We start from the raw sequence: 15646 nt of genomic DNA on the forward strand, positions 1-15646 counted from the left end.
TGACGGCAGCGCGACGGGGGGGGGGGGGGGGGAGATGTAGAGAGAACTTTGCTTGCGCTTCTCCAACGGCAGAAGCAGTGCTTGCAGAGATTGCTAATCTCTGAGAAGTAAAAACAAGCCCCAGCAACACATTGCAATCAGCAGACCACATGGCTCTAAACTCCAAAACACCCACCTCCTTCTGGATCTCACTCTGAGAAGGAGGGGGAGGAGACTCAGCCAGTAGAGGGAATGGAGCTTTCTATCTCATTCCCAGAGAGAGAGAAATCAGATCTCAAAGAGCAGAAGAATACCCCCTCCCTCCAAAGAAGTGTGGAAAGCTTATACCCGAAATGAAACTTTCTTTGTCTTAAAGGTGCCCTGGAACCGACTCCAACTCTGCTCTCTCCAGTGCGCTCTCTCTTTCTGTCCCCCTCCCTTTCTTCCTACAGGAGTGGGGAGGAGACTCAGCCAATGGAGGGAAGGGAGGTGTGGCTGTCAATCTCTTCTGTGCAACTGCTTGCCCGGGGCTCCTCAATTTGTGAGGCAGCAGCCCCAGAGAAGGAAATAGGAACAGGAAGTAGCAGACAGCTAGTTGCTCGCGGGCCTGATAGGAGCCCTGCAGGGGCCAGATGCAGCCCACAGGCTGTATGTTTGACACCCTTGCTTTAGAGAGCCTTATGTATGTTCAGGCATTTGACAAGGAGTCCTTTCCCCTTTTACCACTCTGGCAGGAGATGGAATGGAACAGGACTATCTTATCTATGTATAATGCAGGAGAAAATACATCTATAGGAACAGAAAATCATGTAAGTGAGACTGAAAGAAGGAGATCACGTTATTCTAATACAGGTCTGTTCCTCTAGCTAAAGGAGGTTTTGACAACCTGCTCTAACCTTCTTATTTTTTTGGCTCAGGTGGCTCGGCGGCTGCCCAAGACTCGCTCGGGGAAGATTATGCGGCGGGTTCTGAAGAAAATTGTAGAAAACAAAGCCAATGAGCTAGGGGATCTGACAACTCTAGATGATCATGAGGCAGTGAAGGAGCTCATTGAAGGACACAAGCAACTTCAGCCAGAAAAGTAGGGCCAATAGCCCAAATACCTCAGGTGGCTCTGTATCTCCAGGCACCCAAATGTTCTGCAAGCAGCAGTCCCCCATTCCCCTTCAACAATCCTTTGCCAAAGAGGAAGCCGGCCTATTCACTAGGAATGAGAAGCCACTGACAAAGCCACAAAAACACTATTTGCCCAAGAGTTATAGGGAGCCTACTGAGGAGTCGCGAAGAGTTGGACTCGACTGTGCGACTGAACAACAACAACAACTGAGGAACAGGAAGCATGAGCTGCTTAATACTGGACATCAGACTTCTCTTCTTCAGAAGCACTCCCAGGTAGTACAAAGCACTTCTAGATTTGTTATACAATATCATAACAGAAATGCAGGGTTGTGTATTACATACCCCTAAATTCCAACTTAAAAACCCTCATGCATCAAGACAAGACTGGCTGGTATTTGCCTATGCCATTCCAAATTCAGACCCACTTCCTGATTGTACCACTCAGTGCTTTGGAGACAGAAGAATAAAAAGAAGAGATTGGATTTACACCTCACCCTTCACTACCCAAAGGAGTCTCAGAGCGGTTTACAATCTCTTTTCCCTTCCCCCTCCTCTCAACAGACACCCTGTGAGGTAGGTGGGGCTGAGAAAGCTCTCTCGAGAACTGCCCTTGAGGGCTCTGAGGGAACTTGTGACTGACCCAAGGTCACACCAGCAGCTGCATGTGGAGGAGTGGGGAATCAAACCCGGTTCTCCCAGATTAGAGTCCGCGCTCCTAACCACTACATCAAACTGGCTGTGTATGATGTGATGTGATGAAGAGGAGAACAGGGAAGGCACTACAATTGTACCAATGGAAGAAACAGAACAGGATGCTGTGTGGAAGTCTGATGTGATAACCTTCAGAGGCGTCACACTGACCCCTCCTGGATTCTGGACTTTTAAAACCTGTATATAACAACATACATTTTCAAGCTTTAATTCTAATTTTAACTCATATGAGGACCAGAAAACCAATTTTTACAAAATCAAACAGCACAAAAAGGGAAAGAACACACACCAAGAATTCTCTCTCAGCAGTATGCACAAGTTCAACAGGTTCTCTATCATGTAGCTATATTCTATAACTTTCAAGCAGCTCTGCTCCTGTGCCATCACAGGACAGGAATGTCCATCTGCCTCAAAAAGGAGAATTTTCAATGTTTTCTAGGTGAGCATCACATCTGCTGCACCCACAGAACCTGCTACTGCACACCCATCTCCCAGGCTGGAAAGTGTGCGTATATATTACAACTTTGGGGGTTCCTACAGCCTTGTCAATTGAGATTCTGTCCCTCCACATAAAACATAAGTAAATCTACTGCCATCGTATGAAGAGCTGGTAGGCGTACAGGACTTACAATGTAGAATACGTCTCTCTCGCTCTCTTTTCTTGCTGTAGTGGTGAAGTTCCTGAGCAAGCAGAGGTTGCTATAGTAACCATGGAATTTGTCCATATGCCAAGAGCAGACAGATCCCTGTGCAGAGTAGAGACACTGGCCTTGCCATGTAGATATTCCTGTCCAGGCAGCAAAGCAGTGGTCCAAAGCCCCCCCCCCTCTCTCTCAGGCACAGATGAGAAGGGTTTATGCACAGGCTGTGGAACCTTTGGAACAAGTCCTCATAATTCTATCCAGTTCTCTTCAACATCATTCAGTTATTCTCACTGAAAGGAGATACAAGCAGAAGAGTCCTCTTCCCTTCAAGTAAAATCTTCAGGCAGAAACACATTAAAACAGAACAACGGGCTGGAGGAAATTTTCCATGCGAGGCAGCGAGAGAATTAAAATTTGCCCTTCCACCCTGTTCTTTCAGGAGGAAACAGATGTCTTCAGGTCACAGAAACCTCATTTGCACCTGCTCGTCCTGCAGGTAGACCTCTTTCAACCCCTAAGGCATGGTGGATTCCAAGGCACTTTGGCAACTCTCCCATCTGAACTTTTCTTTCCATTTCCTGCCATCCATGACTGGCTCAGTCTTGCTTGATTCTTGTTAGTTCCCACTTTCCTCTTCCACACAGTCTCAGTATCCAGCTATGGAACTGAAATTCAGAAGACAGTACAAACTGAGACCCATGGCTGTCAGAGGGAGATTCCCTTTCATTCTGCTCCCCCTTTAGCCCCCAATACTGTCTTCTCTGGGAAGAAGAACTCAGTTGCAAGACTGCCTCTTGGCTGAGCTTGCAAACCCACCTGTCATTTCTTACAGCAGCATTTCTGCTTGGACTGATAGATCAACTGGCTGTCCCTCCCCTTTCCTACCTTCTCCAGACTGCTGCGGTGCCCCACGCTAACCAGAGTCATCCCCAGCTGAGCACAGATCTTGTACAGCTCATTCTCAGCATCCTCTGTCAGTGCACTAGTTGCTTCATCCAACACTGCAAACAAAAAAAATAACAACCAGGAATAGCCTCAACACAGCTCATCCAAGGCAACCCCTGACTTCCAGTCTCTTCCTTTTGAGTGTGGCTGTGTCCATTACCTTATCAAGTCATACACTAGAGCTGGTTAACCACTCACCTCCCCCACACTTTGTGGCCATTTTTAGCCCCCCCCCCCCAGGAAGCCATTCCATTACTGCAATTAAAGCAAATACTCCACTAGCTGATAACGAAATTCAGAATACAATTTGGTGCTGTTCAGCCAACACGCAGTTCATTTGCTGCGGCGAGTGCATCAGAAGGAGGTGCAGACAGCTAATCAACAGCTCTTATTGGTTGCTGCACGGGTATTGCAGCGTAGCAAGGAGACAGGAAGGAAACACAGAGAACATCTTAGTAGCTCAATGAAGTGATCTTTTGTATCTTGCTGCTGGGAGAAGGTGAATGAAAACCAGGAGGGTCCATCATACCCAAGAGCCAGTACTGATGGTACGAGATCCTGTCCTCATGCAAAAGGCGGCCAAGAATGGGAGGACCCTGGTCACAGGGAAGTAAGCCTTTCAGATGCTTTTATAAAACCTTTTAGGATCTCAACAGCTGAGCCAGTGGCAACTGGAGGCTTTTTCTGAGTCCGCCTCTGAGACAGCCAATCACCATTGAAGAATTCCTCATCACCACAGCTCCCATAAGCGTCTTAGAATATTACTCAGTGTGGATGCTGTTAACTATTCCTTCCCAGTCTGATTTCCTTTCCTCACCTGCATATTGGGGTTGGAGATAGAAAAGACGGGCAAAGGACAGCCTCTGCATCTCTCCTGGGGACAGGATATCATACCTGTGGCAAGAGCAAAAAGCACAGCAGTTGGTGATTAGGACCATCTTGTGGGCTAGCTGCACTGTGGACTGGACAGCAGCATTTGTTACTCCACAAGGGACAGCTCGCACAGCTGCAGCAGAGTTAGTCAACTATTCCCCCAAGTTCTACAACAGGCAGCAGCATCTCTTGCTCACTCTGCCCAACATGCAGCTCAGATCTCTGCATCCTGCCTAGGGAAAACTTAGAGGGTCTCGACAGGTGGTGCAAGATAGGAAGCGAGATGGTTGCTGATACCTATTCCTGGAACTCATGCTCAAAACCAGGGCTCTCCTGTTACTGACTATGACAAACATTCAAAGCTTAGTCAGAGCTTCCCGGCAGTGGAAGAGTGCCTGAAGGGCTCTGAATTGCAGCTGTCGTGCATGACTTCTCTTCCCCCTTCAAGCCGCTGTCAAATCCCTGCGTGAATGGCTCAGATGTGCCCATCCCACTCCACTGCAGAGACTTACCAGTTCCAGTCCACTGGTTGGTCCAAGCCTCCTGTCCTCGCTAGCAAATCAGACTACAGAAGACAACAGATGACAAGCAAAACTTATCCTAGTGTTCTTCAGCTAAGGTGAATACAGCCAATAAAGGCATCGTTTATTTTGCTGTTCCAATCCTGGCCCAGCATTCCCATTCAGTGACCAACATCAGCTCTGTTTTGTAATCAGTTCCTGTTGCTCTCTGGAACCATGCCTCCACTATACGTGCCATCAGAAGGGTTTTCACTCATTTTGCTCACATGATGGACATTAATTTGAGCCAGGGCTCAACCTTGAGACCAGTTTCAAGCATCCATGCCCAGCCTTTAAAATGTGAAATAGAGAAGCGTGTACCTCTGAACATGTACCAAGTTCATTTCTCTAACTGCAGTCTACCTCACATATTTGGAATTAAAACAAAGGGTTCGCTGGTCAGAGGCTGTGATTTCTTGGCAGGCAGAAGCTTCTTCTACCAGCACCTCTTTTTATGAACTGACCACTGATATTAACATTATACCTGGCCAAGGACTTACAGCCACTTTCCTCCTATGGTGTACCACAAAAATGGGACAAGAGAGTCAACACATTATGCAGTTCATTCTCTTGATAACTCACCAGCCCAGCCAGCTCCAAGAATCTCAGTATCCTTTCATCATCTGCAGATCCTGTTAAGCAAGAAATCACACTCAGCAATGGAACAGTGAGAGCTGCACCATCTAGAAACTGTAGCTCTGAACATGGCTCAGCAAAGGATCAAAACCTCTTTGCTTTTTTGCCCTTTAAAAACGATCCAAGGAGACAGAATTCTATATAAGAGTAAACAGCACAATCATACATGTATTACATTAACTCCACCCCACTGTCACCAACAGGATGTATTAGCATGCAACATAGTTAAGATTACAGTAAAGGTCAGTTAATCTCCAGCGTCAAGCCCAGAAAAGACAGGGGGCTGCGGTGGCCGAAAAGGCGGGGGCCAAGGTCACCACCACAGGAGCACAGCCGAGGCAAAGAGCCGAGAAGCACCCAAGAGGTGTCAAAAAAAGAGAGATCACAATAAAAAGTGGCATGGTCGCCTGAAAGCGAACACGGTGTGGCAGGACCCTCTGTACATGTGTGGAGACCAAAAAAGGGAAGGCGATGGGGGCGACAGCGAGGTCCTTTCCCACAAGCAAGTGGGACAGAGAGCGGCTGAAGGCGGAGGAGGAGAGGAGAGGGAGGAGACGAAGACAACAACAGCAAGCTGATCTTTAGCCCCACCTCAGACAAGGACACAGAAACAGCCCTACTGGGACAGACAAAAGGTCCACATAGTTCAGCATTCTACAGTGACCAACCAGATGCTTCCAGGAATCCAGAAGTGGGCAGAAGAGACAGCAGCTCTCTCTTGGTAGTAACACCTCCACCAGCAAAAGGATTCAGAATTAACCTGTTTCTTAACTTGGAGGCTTAAATTAGCTACCGTGGCCAAAAACTATTCATAGACCTATCCCAACATGACTGTGCCTAGCCTTCTTTTAAAGCCAACTAAGCTAGTGCCCAACACCATCTCTTTTGGTGGCGAAATCCAAAAACTAATATATTATGTGAAGAAGACTGTGCTCTGAGCCTACTTTAGAAGTTGCACCACCCAAGAAGAGTTTAACATTCAGCAGTAGTGCTTATAACTGAACAGGCTGGCCATTCCTGTCTACAGGCTTCAGATCTGTAACTACAAGGCAGACTGTGGGGATATGAAAGGCAGGGGTAGGGTGGGGGACTCAGTGCTGCCTACATGGCACAAAAGCGAGCCTTATGATCAGATCTCAGGAAGGTAAGATCTCCACATTTTGGACCAATGCAAACCGTATGCAGCCAATGGCTCACCCATGGCTATGCAATTGGGAGCAGACCATGGCTACCTTTCCCCATCCCTCTCTCCTGCCACAGGGCTTGACCATGCTTAAAGATTTTGTCAGCAAAAGCATTAACTACAGTTACAGCTTATCCAGATTCTTACTTAATCTAGTATCTGAACGCATCCTACATTTGGTAGTGTTTCATCTGTACCAGCCCTTTCAGCTGGCAATCCAAACCATGAACTCTTAGGCAATGGCATAACAAGAGTTATCTCAGCAACTGAGGGGAGTTCGACAGGCCAGTATCTGAGGAAAAGCTCATGACAGCCCTGGGAGTCTATAATTATTGAGACAGGAGGAAAGCTTAACCAGGTAACAGCTGGCTTCCATTTACCATAAATGAATTAGATTTGTATTAAGATGATCTTCCAGACAATTTGAAAGCAGAGCACAGCTGCCTGTTTATAAAGCACCGTTTTATTTCAGTGACAATTTTCACGAAGGCTCCTCTGACTCCTGATTAGTTTTATACTTTATTTTCACCAAGAAGTCCCAAACAGTCTCGTTCTCTGGTAGGGGCACTGCTTGGTCATTCTTCACACATATACATACACACATTATCACTTGATCTTCGCCGTGTCTAGTGGCAATTTGCATGTGTTAATGAATTATTGCAAATCAGACACAGAATATTTGTGTGACCTCATGTCACCTTAAATAAGATGCCTTTTCAATGGCATAAATTCCCATATTTATCATAATTTCGATGCCTGGCAAATAATCAAGTGATGTTCAAGCATATGTGAAGCAGCTCTCAAAAGCGTGTGAAGAGACAGGCTCTCTACTTTTTTTCTTCTTGTGAGGATGATTTATTGCAAACAAATGCCTTGTGTATCAGTTATAGCAGTTGCTAAATACTTAGCTGCGGTGATTGCCGGTAAGAGTGTTGGGTCTTGATCTGTTCAAGACTTTTGAGTCAAAAGAACAATAAGATACGTACAAACTATATCAGTTATGCTGTTTTGTAAGCTTCTTAATGATCCACAATATACAGTTTTAAGACAGAGGAATACCGTATCGTACGAAGATCATTTTTTCTTTGTGTCTTCTTCATACATAAAGCCCTTCCCTGAACACATACTTGGTACCATCTCTCACTCTTCCCTCCAAATCCCTCCTCAAAGCCCACTTTTCCCCATGAGGCCTCTGGCTTAGCTCCTATATCTTCACTGCCACCCGTCTCACAATACTTAAGTGTGTATAACAGCATCAATTCATGTTCATTCCTTGAGAATTTTGTCTCTTCCTCCCTACCCTCTATTGCCTCTGCTATTGTCTATTTTAGACTGTAATCTTAAAGAAACCGGCCTATTTTTTCCCCTTCTGAAACTCTGTAACACTTTACAGAGTTTCAGAAGGGGAAAAAATACATCAATGGTGCTACTCAAATAATAATAACGCCCCAGCAACCTAAAGCGCACAATTTCAAGTATGCCAAGTGCCCATATGTTTTAGAGACACAATGTTGTATCTCTGAGGTGTTGCTCTGCTCTGTCAGGCCTGACCTTGTCAAATTAAAAACTATGGCAACCCACTCTGCTTTCGGTCTTTGTTGTTTTATTCATAACTTCTCTATTCCAAATACAAAATCTGAGTTAACATGGAATTCCACTTTAATAATTTTACCATAGTCTCTTACTAAAAAAAACAGCAAACGCGTAAAAGCGTAAAAGGAATGTGAAGCCCAAAGGAGAAATAATGTATGGCAAGTATTACACCAACATCCAATAGCTCTTATTTGAAAGCTATTCACCACTGAGTAGAAAAATGCTATGACAACTTGCAAAACTGGGAAACCTTGTACATAAACAATAAGGCACAGATAGCAAATTGATCAGTGGCAGAGAATATGCTTGATCAAGGATAAAATGGTTAATAAAAATGGCAACAGAGGACACAGTCATGCTACAACATGGGTGCTTAGTTTGTGGAAGGTTGTAAGTTGCACTGGGTGAAATAAAGCCCCCTCCCCTGCTCACTGGCTTCCTCCTATAGCCCTGCTGAGGACTGCCTCCAGCAATTAAGTGGGAAAGGTACAGTCAGGGGTGGGAATGTTCTGCATCCAAAATAAAAACAGACCCAGTCCTTAGAAGACTATATTCTAGCTTCAGAATGCATTATGCAAACTAAGCATATCTGCATACATTTTTTTGGCTCTGGCTTGTTTTTTCAAGCTCTGTTCTGCCCCCACACCAACTCTGCACATGGTCTGACTAATGTTTTGCAGCTCTCCACATACTGAACATCCCTGCATTAATATACCAGATGGATAAGTCAGCTCCCCGCAGGATAAGATAAAGCAGCCAAAAGAAAGCTCACACAACACAGACACACACTGCAGAAGAAAAAGGCACTGAAAGAGAGCAAAGCTGCTTGAGTCCACTGGAGGCAACTATTCCAGTGGATTCCCACTCACCTGAAACTGGATAGATCTCCTTCAGAGGGTAAATCACCTAATCAAATAAACACAAACTCAACATGAGGGGCCTCTGAATCATATTGCAATGGCTGAAAAGAATGAGCAGCCACAGTGCCGCCCCCCCCCCACCCCGGTCAGGTCCCACTGGACCACTAGCCCTAAGAGGCATCAGCTACAGTAGAACTGGCATGAAGGCAGCAAGACCACCTCGAGAGTCTGGTGCCAAAGCGGCTCACCTGTTCCCGCAGAGTCCCATCTGTGAAGAAAGGCCGCTGTGGCAAGATCACCACCCCATGGGGGCCAAAGCAGGTTAGCATGTGGACATCCCCTGAAGAGACCCAACAGGAAGAATCTCATACACAGGTCACGGGCACAACACTTCCCCATCAATACAACACACTTGAGTGTTAAAAGCATGTTCTTCTATTGGCCCTTTCAACAACCCCATAAGTGGCCAATACTGTCCACTCGATGCTGTAGACAGGAGGAAAGGGGGCAGTAATGGTTTGCCAAAATGCCAAACTTGAGGACAGGGCTAAGGAGGACTTCTTGGGCTCATAGCTGACACTCAAAGCTGCTACAGTTCAAAACAGATGACATAACTGGTTCCTCCCAGAGTTTTAAAAATGCTAACAGAAGTTCTGTAGGAGCCTAATCTGGACTGAGGCCACATGTGGGGGTGAAGGGGAGAGGAGTCCCCCCCTGTGCAGTTTTGCCAGTCAAAACCACCCCTCCTGTTCTGCTGGCCCTCAAAGGGGAAACAATGTGAGCAAAAAAAGGATCCTCGCCTTTTCTCTTCCCTTCTGGGGCTAAGAGCGGAACAGGAAAGGCAGTTTTGACAGGAAGGGAATGAATAAGCTTCTTCTGCCCGCTCTGCATAGCTAAAATCTGCACTGGGGCCATGCAGGCATGAAACTTACAATTAAAAGTAGCAGAGAGATTCTAGTTCTCCATCTTGCCTTGTTTGATCCTATGCTTCGCTACTTCTCAAGAAGGCAATGACCAATGGATCTGGATTAATCTAAAAATAACACATACACCAACCCAGCTTGACAATGCCACTTGACATTTTACAATCAGTGTTCCCTCTAAGCTGAGTTAGTGTGAGCTAGCTCACAGTTGTTTAGCCTCCGGCTCACCCAATTTTGTCTTAGCTCAGGAAGGGATGGCTCCAGAGCAAACTGATTTATGCAGTAGCCAAATCGCTCACTCACAGGTTTAATGCCAGTTGCTCACAAAGTTGAATTTTTGCTCACAAGACTCCACAGCTTAGAGGGAGCATTGCTCACAATCATTACCCAGGAAGAAATAAACAGCCCATTTACCACACAAGTTACTGCCTACAAAGACAGCCCCCAGAGTAGCTCTAACTGCTCAGGGAAGCCAGGCATCCGTAGGTCCCACTAATCATACAAGAAGACAAGCCTTAACAGGCGTGGTCATGTGTAGCAAACAGCAAATCTCAACATTGCCTGTGGATGGAGTCAGGGCCGGCCCCAGCTTATTTTGCACCCTAGGCAAGGATCCTTCTGCCCCCCCCTCCCCCGTGCGCCCACCAAGACTCCACCCCAACAGCTTCGGTCATCAGAGCAGGGTCTTCTGCAATGGCCAACATGTGAAGGGGCAAAAAGGACACCTGCTGGCACGCATGCCTGATGCCTTTTCTGTTGTGCACCCCCCCCCCCGAGGAAGGGGCTGCCTGAGGAGGCCAGGAAGGCTTTCCGCATCCGATGCAGAACTGTTCCAGAGGGCATTTCCGATACAGGCACGAGGGCTGCCCTGTACTAAACGACTGGGGCCTGGGGCCCGTCCTCCTGTGTGTCGCCGGCTGATGAAACGAGGCTCCTACTCAGGCGTCTGGCAGGCTCTAGAGCCCTCAGTCCAACGCCCCTGACTCTTGCCTCTCATCAGGGAGACGGCGTGTCTTCTGTCCCTGGAGGGCCGGGCGGCCTCCGAGGGAGGATTGGGCTGTTCAGCAGAGAGAGGCGTGGAAGGCGTTGCGCCCAGCAGCGTCCTTTCCGCCCCCCTCCCCGCCTTGTGGGGGCTGCGGGAAGGCGGTGGGAGAGGCGACGGCGGCTGCCTGAGCATCACGCCTCAGAGGAGCGGCTCTCCCTGCTGCTGGTGCCCGCCGCCACCACCTGTGTTCCCTGGCTGGCGTGCAGGTGCCGGCATCGGGTGGAGGGAACGGCCATTGCGGCGAGGGCAGCTGCCTGCCGCCCTTTCCCCACCAGCTGGGCCTGAGCCGTGCGTACGCTCCTGCTGGGGAGGGAGGTGGTGGCAGCGCGGCAGCAGCTGTGCCAGGGGAGCCTCGGAGGTGGCAGCGGCGGAAGGTCGCCAGGCGGAGGTGGCTGAGTTGAGGCACGCTGCTGCCGGGAGAGAGGAGGAGGAGCTGGAGGAGAGCCGCCCGTCCACCATACACCGAGAGGGAGCCAGCTGGCAGGCCAGCCCAGCCCCAGCGGTGCCTGAAGGAGCTGGCTGCCGAACCACCAGCCAAGCTCTCGGCGGGCAGCCGGGTCCCCCCCCATAGCTGTCAGGAGAGAGGGTGGCAGCCTGGGAAGGGCTTTTGGCGGGGGGCGGGTGCAGTTTGGTGCCCCTAAGGGCCGGCCCGTCCTAGGCGAACACCTAGTTCGCCTAGTGAGCGAGCCAGCCCTGGATGGAGTTTTACAGGCTTTCCACATGGCCAAAGGCATCTGGTGGGATAATGTTAAGCAAGTAAATCGACATTTCCTGATACTCCAGGATTAAATGGGGGCAAGGGTGGGTCTGCGAGCTCGAAACAAAGCAGTAAGGACTTAAGTGCAACAAAGGCTGATTTGCACTCCCAAACAACTTAAGTCCAGACTTTGCCCCCATCTATTGGCCTCTGTGTAGGGACCCCATGTCCCTTGAGCCTATCGACAAAGCAACACTTCATTTATGATGATGTACTCACCCTGCTTGCTTTCCCAGAGGCCAGCTAGGACACGCAGCAAAGATGTCTTCCCTGTGCCCGTGTTCCCTGTAATCAGAAGACTGTTCCCTTGTGTGACTCTCAGGTTTAGGTCTTTGATAAGCAGCTTCTCAGAAGAAGGAACAGAGAGAGAGACCTGCTCCAGGAAGAATGCTGTGTCGCTTGGTGCTGCCTGTTCCTTAGAAACACTGGTACAAAGGTTGTTCATCAAAGACCCAAAAAAGAGAGAGGGAAAGTAAAGTAAAAGGAAGGGTAAGCAGATAAGCCTGTGAGTACATTCAGCTGCATTCAGAAGGGCAGGCAGCAGGTTATCTATCAACTGGACTCTGACGCGTCACTCAGGGAATCACTCAGTATGTGAGAGACTACTCTTTGTTGCAGACTCATTTCTCCCTCTGGCTGCTGTGGCTGAAGTCTGCAGAGACTTTCAACTAATTTGTGGCAGGGACAGGGAGAAATCCAAAAGTTGCCCTGAAAAAACATGTTGTCCTTCCCCCTTCAAAAAGCCTGAGATCTATGATAAGATCATTATCAGGAGAACCAGACCCATCTCATAGCACTGTTCCCTGTTCAGGCCTCCAAGATGTTCACCAGGTATTGACACTCCCAGAATCTACGAGACTTGCATCTTACCCGTATCACCATTTCCTGATTTCTGAGTTGCACGTTGTAGGGCAGAGTGTTAAGCCGTGAACAGAGGGCTTTCTTCCTCGACATGTGCTTTGAGTTTGTCCTTCTTCAATCCCCAAGAATTCTCTTAACACTGGATTTTGGCTGGGAGTCACCTGACTTAATCATTCACATTCTAACTTGACCCTTCACACTGGCACTTTCCAGGTGTGTCTCAACTGCTCAGTGAGCAGTTGAGTTGCTTGGGTCTCCAAAGCCAAGAGGAAATCCTGGCTTACCTACAATTCACTGGTGGTGCTTCGGAAGACCCCTATCACTTTTGGATCTGCATGGAGCACCTATTCAGGAACAGCTGCTTCCATCACTGGAGGATACTTGACTTGGAACCTGTCAATCTTCTACACACACACACACACACACACACACACACACACACACACCCCAGCCGTTTTGTTAATCATCCCATCTCCCGTGGCAGACATTCTGTGGTTGCACCCAATACCCTTTCTCATTATTTCAGATATGCCCAAAGGCTCAACAACTTTGGGGACCCTAGAATATCTGGGCTGCAAGGTTCTCCCAAGGATTAGCTTAGCCCTCCACAATTAATGTGCTCAGTTGCCTTTCCTCCTGTAACACCAGTGCAATCAGGAAACTGCTAACCTATGACAGGTATAGCAACTCACTTGTTGAAGTCCCATTTCGCTTGCAACTCACAATCATTTTGTTTCTTGGAGAGCTTCATCAGCGTCTCCTGCAGTTCTCCAATCCTAGAAAGACACAGACTGATCAGTAAGGGGGATGCGGGTGGAAATAAAAACAGTTTTGTTCAAAAGCAGCTCCTATCCTCGCCAGCAAAACCATAAAAGAACAGATATTTTAGGAAGCATGAAGATGTAACTACACATATTACTATAAACTTGTAAGAGGTGAACATGTTTTGTGGAATCTTCTGAGAAGCACTGGGGTGGATCCAACCATCCTCCTAGGACCCTTTCTCTGACAAGTAGTTCTTCCTCCAATGGAAGAGCCACTTAAGTTGGAGCAGGGCTTCAAACCTGAGGCAAAAGGAAAGGTGGGACATAAATATTTTAATATGTTGTCAAAGGCTTTCATGGCCAGAGTTCATTAGCTGTTGTAGATTTTCCGGGTTGTCTGGCTGTGGACCTGACATTTCAAAAGTAGCTGTGACTGGAATCCTCAGAGGTATAACACAGAAAGATGGAGATGTGCTTTTTTGTTCTGAAGCGTTTCCAACCTCCGGATCTGTTGAAATGTTTCCTCCCTGTAGAGGCGTTCAATATGTTGTCGATAGCTTTCACAGCTGCTTTCACAGTCACAGCTACTGGCAAAACGTCAGGTCCTACAATGCCAAGACCACGGCCAGACAACCTGGAAAAACTACAACAGGTAATAAATATTTTAGTTAATAAATGAATGAAATTTACTCAGTGGAGTGGCAGGATAGGGGTAGGATCCACCCCATTGTTTAAATATGAGTGACACCAAGGCTTAGAAAATGGAACAGATGCCCACCAGCTAAGGCTATCCTGTCTGAAGAACAAATTAAGATTCTCTAGATTGTTTCTTCTGTTGCAGCCTCATGGATTCAAAGATAAGGTCCTTGGCCAATTTCTTCTCAAATGTGTTTGAGTCCTTTGAATGAAGCCAGATGTTCATACCCTATAAGTCTTCCAAACACAATCTTTGATGGGCCTTAAGGAGTGGAACCCGGATAGCCCAGGCTAGCCCAACCTTGTCAGATCTTGGAAGTTAAGCAGGGTTAGCCCTGGCTAGTATTTGGATGAGAGACCTACAAGAAATACTAGGATTGTGACGTGGAGGCATGCAATGGCAAACCACCTCTGAATGTCTCCTTGCCGTGAAAACCCTAGGCTAGGGGGTCTCCATAAGTCAGCTGTGACTTGATGCCCCCCCCCAAAAGGAGTGGAAGCTTCCTTCTTTGTGCAGCAGCTTCTAATGGAGACATCCTTTGAAGGCTCATACCGTATGTCCAGACATCCTCACCACTGGCCCACAGACAAGAGGACTCACCTATGTGTATAGCCTGCCACGTCAGACACAGTAGTGGAAAGGTCAATGAGCTGGCTAAAACACCCAATCAGGTACAGGGAGACAAAGGCATTCTACAAGACAAACCACACACAAAACAAGAGAGTTAACAAGGTCTGAAAAGCAATGCACTGAACAAGAGCTCCCTGCCACCAACATATTAGCTACAGAGTAGTTTGTCTCATCAGCTGCCAGCACAGGTAACTGGTGGGGCGTAGTGGTTAGAGTAACGGACTAGGATATGAACAGCCAGGTCCAACTCCCCACTCAGCTATGAAGATCTCTGAGTAATGTTCAGTCAGTTACTCTTTTTAATGCCTAACTTACCTTACAGGGTTGTTGTGAGGTAAGATTCTCCGAAGATGGGCGAGATAAAAACATGACACAGACAGGTAGACAGCCATTATATCTACCAGCAAAACCCAAATTGAAAATCTGTAGTGAGAGCTATGTAGATCAGAAAGTTGGCCTAAACCTTTTTACAGTTTATTTTGAATGCCATGTTTGGGGTTCACTAAATTTTGAGATGGACTGTACTGGCAAAGGTCAAGGTAGAACGTGAGCATAGGTAGTTCAAGAGGCAGAAAAAACTACTAGGGTATTGTTTACCTCTTCTTCAGCTAGCAGCCTGCTTTTTTTTTTTTTAAAGAAAGCTGAAATTTTCAGGCTGTTGAACAGGACATTCAAGTCAATATTTTGTACTCTGTCTTATACATGTAGCATGGAACTAATCTTGATCACTGGGATAACAGTTACAGCTGGGCAGGTGAAAAGGATCAGTCAGAAGAACCATTGACCAAGGTTCAGGGTTCCTCAAAGCCAGCCCACAGTCTCACTGGTAAAATCCCTCACAAATGACCCATTCAGCCAGAGGGTGA

The 15646-nt window shown here is 47.4% G+C and overlaps 2 protein-coding genes across 2 annotated transcripts in view; one reads left to right on the forward strand and one right to left on the reverse strand.

Annotated features, from left to right (window-relative positions):
• The window catches only part of LOC107123182 (acetyl-coenzyme A synthetase 2-like, mitochondrial), a 40746-nt gene extending 39126 nt beyond the window's left edge, over window positions 1-1620 (forward strand). The window contains exon 14 of the mRNA XM_015426369.1: window positions 897-1620. Coding sequence (XP_015281855.1) covers window positions 897-1064 — 168 coding nt within the window. The 3' untranslated portion in view covers window positions 1065-1620. The remainder of the gene's footprint in view (window positions 1-896) is intronic.
• A 162-nt stretch (window positions 1621-1782) lies between these two features.
• Window positions 1783-15646, reverse strand: part of ABCD4 (ATP binding cassette subfamily D member 4) — a 31873-nt gene continuing 18009 nt past the window's right edge. The window contains 10 exon segments of the mRNA XM_015426368.1: window positions 1783-3118; window positions 3339-3454; window positions 4216-4292; window positions 4784-4836; window positions 5414-5463; window positions 9113-9149; window positions 9352-9443; window positions 12048-12233; window positions 13359-13465; window positions 14751-14842. Of these exon segments, the coding sequence (XP_015281854.1) occupies window positions 3050-3118; window positions 3339-3454; window positions 4216-4292; window positions 4784-4836; window positions 5414-5463; window positions 9113-9149; window positions 9352-9443; window positions 12048-12233; window positions 13359-13465; window positions 14751-14842 (879 nt within the window). The 3' untranslated portion in view covers window positions 1783-3049.

The sequence above is a fragment of the Gekko japonicus genome, unplaced genomic scaffold (assembly GCF_001447785.1).
Source record: "Gekko japonicus isolate JY-2015 unplaced genomic scaffold, Gekko_japonicus_V1.1 scaffold719, whole genome shotgun sequence".
Taxonomy (NCBI): Eukaryota; Metazoa; Chordata; class Lepidosauria; order Squamata; family Gekkonidae; genus Gekko; species Gekko japonicus.